Source organism: Octodon degus, unplaced genomic scaffold, assembly GCF_000260255.1.
Source record: "Octodon degus isolate 3935 unplaced genomic scaffold, OctDeg1.0 scaffold00090, whole genome shotgun sequence".
In the NCBI taxonomy this organism is placed as follows: domain Eukaryota; kingdom Metazoa; phylum Chordata; class Mammalia; order Rodentia; family Octodontidae; genus Octodon; species Octodon degus.
The window spans coordinates 9,552,166-9,557,388 of NW_004524666.1; the positions used below are offsets into that span (position 1 = coordinate 9,552,166).

The 5,223-nt window shown below is 44.3% G+C and overlaps 1 protein-coding gene across 3 annotated transcripts in view; it reads right to left on the reverse strand.

Moving 5' to 3' along the window:
* Ddo (D-aspartate oxidase) overlaps positions 1–5,223 on the reverse strand; it is a 22,502-nt gene that overhangs the window by 8,881 nt on the left and 8,398 nt on the right. For all 3 annotated transcript variants that reach the window (XM_023722306.1, XM_023722307.1, XM_004637493.2), the window contains exon 4: positions 2,463–2,639. In XM_023722306.1, coding sequence (XP_023578074.1) covers positions 2,463–2,639 — 177 coding nt within the window. The remainder of the gene's footprint in view (positions 1–2,462; positions 2,640–5,223) is intronic.

The following is a 5,223-nucleotide window of genomic DNA, read 5'->3' on the forward strand; positions in this document are numbered from 1 at the left end:
TAGTCCATCTAGAGAGTGGGATTGAGGGGAAGAAATCCACGTCTGCATCTACCTTAAGGCGGCTCCTAAACCCATCATGGAAACCCGCATGGTCACTCTACCCACACGGCTAACACATCTATTCATTACAAATCAACCATCACCAGAAAAACCGTGGTGGCTTTCCACCTCCACTTCATTCTTGCCTAGCTAGGGAGGAAAAGGAACGCTTCCACTGCACAATATTAATGGAGCCTTTTGTCTCCTGCCCTTATGACTGGGGGATGGTGAGAAAGGGGGTGGAAATCCTGGGGTGCTGAAAGTGTGGGGTGTGCTCTGCCAGGCCTTCTGTTCGTTGGGTGGGAGGAGAGGGGGTCCACTCCACACAGGAAGAAACTTTCTCAAGATGTGTATGTATCAAGCTGTGACAGCCTGCTCCATTGTTGATGTATAATATAGGTACATCCTTCTGTACAGCTGCAGAGGAAGTCACACGAGTCAGGGCAGGTGGAAGAACACAGATATAGGAAAAGAAAAAGATGGGAGACAGAAGGCCCTCCCAGAGAGTCACTGAGAGGCATTATGAGAGGGTCGGAAAGGAAGTATGGAGGCAAGAGCTCAGCCTCTGCTTCTGTGTCAGCGTAGGCCTCCTCAGGGCCAAGGATGAGGCATGGACTCTGGAAAGAAACCAGTGGGCCTGAGCTTCAGGCCCCAGCACAGAAAAGCCATGCAGTTCTCTAGATGGCATCAAAGGCTACAGACTCTGGTCCCTCCAGGAAAATGTATTAAGGTAGGCTGCCTGATGGGAGACTTCTGGCCTGTGTGATTCATTTCCTAGAAAGGACAAGTACAAAAACAACAGAATGTGACACTACCCTCCAAAGATACAAAACACGACCTGCATGTGAGAGTAAACCTCTGGAGGGTTTTTGTCTGTTGGTTTGTTCTGGGTATTACTGAGCATTGTTTGAGAATATTTTCGCTTCTGATTTTTGAAAAACACGAATGATCTAAGTTGTAATAGAAGATTTTTCCTGGGAATTGATGTCAACTTTGAGGGAAGTGCTGAGGCTGAAGCCACTGTTGCATGGCTTGCTGAGTGCAGCGTTGGCTTCTGAGTCAGAACACTGAAGGCGGAACACTTGCATTATGTGTAAGAGGCGTAGGAGGTAACAGAACAGGCCTGGGTGTGGGGAACAGGCAGGGATTGTGCAGCTGCCCATCTGGGTCTGCCTGGGGGAGGCGTGTGGGTGGCAGGACACAGTGTGAGCCTGGTGTCCCATCCCACCCTGCCACACTGTCCTGCCCCCCACTGACTTGGAATCCTTGCCCTGGAAGACTTGCCCTGGGCTGAGTCCACACTGCCCTGCAAAACCTCTCATGGGAGAAAAGAGGATGGACGCCCCTCTTCCTCTACCACACAGGCCACCTGGCTGGATGTGGGCTCTCATTCTGAACATGCAAATATTCCATCATCCAAAAAAATTCAAAGTGAAAGCACTCTGGATCCCAAGCATTTCAGATAAGGGATGTTCAACCTGACACAGATTTGGGGACTGGAATGGCCTGTATTTCCCAACCTCCAGCCTGCCTGCAATGTCCAGACTAAAAATGGGAGAGAAAGAAAGTCATTGATTGGTCTCAAAAAGTACATTCCTGATGTCTTTCCTAGCTAGAAGGAAGAAGGCCTGAAAGCTAAGTCAAAATGTGAGTTCAGTTATGAAGGACTGAGTGCAGAAACGAAGCATTTACATAATTTGCATTAGTCCTCAAACTTAGAGTTCTTCATGATTAAAGAAAACAATGAAGCTTTTTTTTAATAACAATAAGAACAGTAAAAAAAATCACTCATGTGTAAACATATGATTTTCTCATCTACAGAACTAAAGTAAATCATGTCACTTTATTCTGGAAGCAAATTCTCTAACCTTTTCTTTTTCTTTATTTATTTATATTTGGTACAGGGTCTCAATACACAGATCAGACTTGCAGCGATCCTCCAGTTTTCAGCCTCCCAAGCACTGGGATTACAGGCGCCTGCCACCACACCCAGTCTCAATGGCTGTCTCAGCTAGCCCCAGGGGTGGAGCCTGCAGAGCACGCTGGGGATCCCACTCCAGTCCCTGCATCTGCCTAAGCAGGGGCTTTAATCCACTGAGCTATCTGGCCAGCCCTCAAACTTTTTCTTTTTATAAGATGAGAAAACTAAGAAATTGTTTCAATATTTGTAGGTGTAGGAGGGCAAATTAGAAATCACACTGAAAGCAGACATAAAACATATTCCAGACTTAGTCTTTGTGACACAAATACTATCTTCAGACTGTTTTACAAAGCCGGGGCCCAGACATTATGAGCAGCGGGACACAATGCCAAAGAGCCCCATGGGACCCCGGAGAATTTCCAGTAAGCATTTTATGAATAGCTGCGAAGTTATTTATAGCTTCGACAGATAAAGGAAGCAGCAAAGAACCATTTTAACTGACCTTTTCTCCAACCAGGGGAGGTAGACCGAGGTTTCACATTTCAGGGTGGTGAAAGCATGGCCAAACACATACTGGGGGAATCTCTTCAGCTCAGCCTCAGTCATCTCTCGAAATCCCAGAACCACGTCAGCCCAGAATGGCACTTGTTCTGTAGGAATACTCCGAAATATCTGCCAACTCAAACACAGGAGTGAAATTTTTCCTGAAATTTTGTGAAATAATGTACTTGTATTAAGCCCCATTTGGCATTCTCTAAGGCATTTGAAAATTTGCCTCTTTGAAACACAAAGAGAAAAAGGATCTGCTCCTCCATTCTCTGGGCTTTAGATAACTTAAAAGGCCAGATTTCAGATGTTTATGATCAGAGGAATAAGGTATTTTCAAGTAACATGCCACTTGTCAGTTATCTCAGAATGTGCTAGGTCCTGGGTTCAATCTCTGACCTGCAAACACATACATACATACATACATACATGCATACATACATACATGCCAATAACATGGCTTTCTTAGGGATGTACGTTTTTAAGGAAAGGTTTTTCTGTTTTACAGTGGTTTATATATATTGTAAGCCAAACATCAGCGGTTGACCTCAATTTGGAACAAGATATCTAAAGGGGAATAATCTACCTTCCTGCTTGGACATACAGCATGCAGGAAGCAGGGCTACAAATCATGGATTATGTCTCAGGTCATCAAGTTTCACTGTAGTACTAGAAAAGAACGCCAGGGTTATATAGAGTAGCCCTGTTGGGTCACAGTTTTGGGGAGTAGATGAGCCTGGAATGATGGTGGTTGTTAAACAGAGCATATAACAATGTGACTGACAGATGTTACACATATGCTTGGATTTATACATATTGGGTTGCTTCTATCAGTAAATCCAACCATCACTGCTCTAAAATAGCAAGAATCATAATTTGAGTGCTAATGGTGTTGTCACCAAGGTATCTTGATGCATATCTCTAAGTAATTCATTCAAAACAGTCCCCAGGAATATACAGATCATGTCACTGTGCAGTTGCTGATTCTCACCTTGGTCCTCTTCCCAGCATTTCATTCTGCACACTCACTGCCACCTCCCATAGGCCAGACGTGCAGAAGGCTGCACATCCAGTTCTGTCTGTCTCTCTTCTCTCCTCTCCTTCTCTCCCTGTCCCCGTGTTACTCAACTCAGAAGATGGTCCTTATGCACTCACATGCTAATGCTAAATACTGGAGAATCACCCTTGATTCCACACCCCTCCACCATCAGGTATCAAATCCTATCAGATCTCCTCTTCAGCATTTCTCAAGCCCACCTCCTGTCAGTCCCTACTGTCAGCACCTAACCTTCCACCATCTCTCTTCTCACACATCTACCCTCTACACTACAGATAAAATCAGCTACTTCACTGTGTAAAATCCTCAAGTGGCTTCCCGTTTCTGAACTTTCTTTAGTGCCTCTCACACAAGGCAGTGGACTTAAGACTCAGATCTATGTTTGTGCTGCTCCTTCTACCTGGAATGCTTCCCTCAGCCTCCCAGCATGTCTCTGTCCCTTCCCCCTTAATAATATCTCAACAACATCTTACATTCATCCTGAGGATTTCCTTTTTTCTTTTTTTGCCAGCTCAGCCTGCCCTGGGCGGTGCTGGCTTGGCATGTGGTGCTGAGGATCACACCACAGTCCCCTGAGCCTGCATAAAATTGCCTAAGCAGGTGCTTTAGACAGCTGAGCTATCTCACTGGCCCCCTAAGGATTTCCTTTCTTTCTTTCTTTCTTTCTTTCTTTCTTTCTTTCTTTCTTTCTTCTTCCTTCTTTCCTTCCTTCCTTCTTTCTTTTTATTTGGCATAGGGTCTCACTACGCAGCCAGGACTTGTAGTGATCCTCCTGTTTTCAGCCTCCCCAGCACTGGGATTACAGGTGTGTGTCACCACACCTGGACTCAGTGGTCAGCTCAGCACACCTGGGGAGGCACAGCCAGCACAGAATGTGGGACTGGGAATCAAACCCTGGTCCCTGCACTTGTCAAAGCAAGCACTTAGTCTGCTGAGCTATCTTGGTAGCCCTCCCCTGAGGATTTCTGATAAAGCATGTTTTTCTGTGTAGAGTCTCATAACTTTCAAGAGCAAGTCTCTTGTGCAGACATCTGAGTTCATAGTTGTACTGTTGCCTTTGGCTACTCAAGTTCCATCCACTCTCTACATATCACCATAACCTGCATGAGAGAAGCACTGAGTACATTTTCCTCAAAAAGTCACTTAATACACATTTATTAAACATCTACTAAACACTGAGTAGTATTACCAAACTGATCATTGTTATATCCCTTATATCTAGGAGAATAACTGGTACTGACGAATTCTGAATAAATGGCTTCAACAGAATGAATAGATGGATCAGGTTATCTACTTACACCAAAGATGCATAACACATTTGTAAAGTTTTAATCTTGAACAGACATATGAATATTGTACATGAATGTTTCCAAAAATTATGTAGAACCAATGTTTTGGATTATAGTGGTTCTTATGGATTTTGGACAAAAATAAAGTATGACCATAACTCAAAAAGAACTATTTCTAGTCTGGGCATGGTGGTACATGCCTGTAACCCCAGCTCTTGAGAAGCTGTAAACAAGCAGATCATTATGAGTTTGATCTTTTAGTAAGACCCTGAACACCCTGTAGACCCTTTCCTAAAATACGAGGAAGAAGAAGAGGAAGAAGAAGAAGAAGAAGAAGAAGAAGAAGAAGAAGAAGAAGAAGAAGAAGAAGA